Below are 278 nucleotides of genomic sequence, written 5' to 3' on the forward strand. Positions count from 1 at the left end.
CCTTCCCCATGCAGACACAGGCAGGCAAACGGGTACATCTCTGCCATCCCATCCCTCTGTCCACTCACGGTCACGATTTTGGGGGGGGTGTCTCTGTTCAGGCGCTGGCTCCCAGGGACTGCTCACTCCCAGAGAAAGCGCACGTACCAGATGGTCTCGTTCTTCAGCTGCGGCCCAAACAGGGGGTTGGCCTGGGCCAGGATGGCGATGAGCCAGCTGCAAAGGGACCCAACCTACGTCAGCCCTGGTAGCACGGGGGCAGGGACCAGGATTCCGGG

General features: G+C 62.6%; 1 protein-coding gene across 1 annotated transcript; it reads right to left on the reverse strand.

Moving 5' to 3' along the window:
* Positions 1-122: 122 nt before the first annotated feature.
* LOC104162639 (V-type proton ATPase subunit e 2) lies at positions 123-216 on the reverse strand (the record flags this gene model as incomplete). The annotated part of the gene is made up of 1 exon (XM_009701416.1): positions 123-216. A coding segment is annotated over one exon (94 nt), but the record flags the coding sequence as incomplete, so codon positions are not given.
* Positions 217-278: the final 62 nt, after the last annotated feature.

This window comes from Cariama cristata, unplaced genomic scaffold (genome assembly GCF_000690535.1).
Source record: "Cariama cristata isolate BGI_N322 unplaced genomic scaffold, ASM69053v1 scaffold37625, whole genome shotgun sequence".
NCBI lineage: Eukaryota > Metazoa > Chordata > Aves > Cariamiformes > Cariamidae > Cariama > Cariama cristata.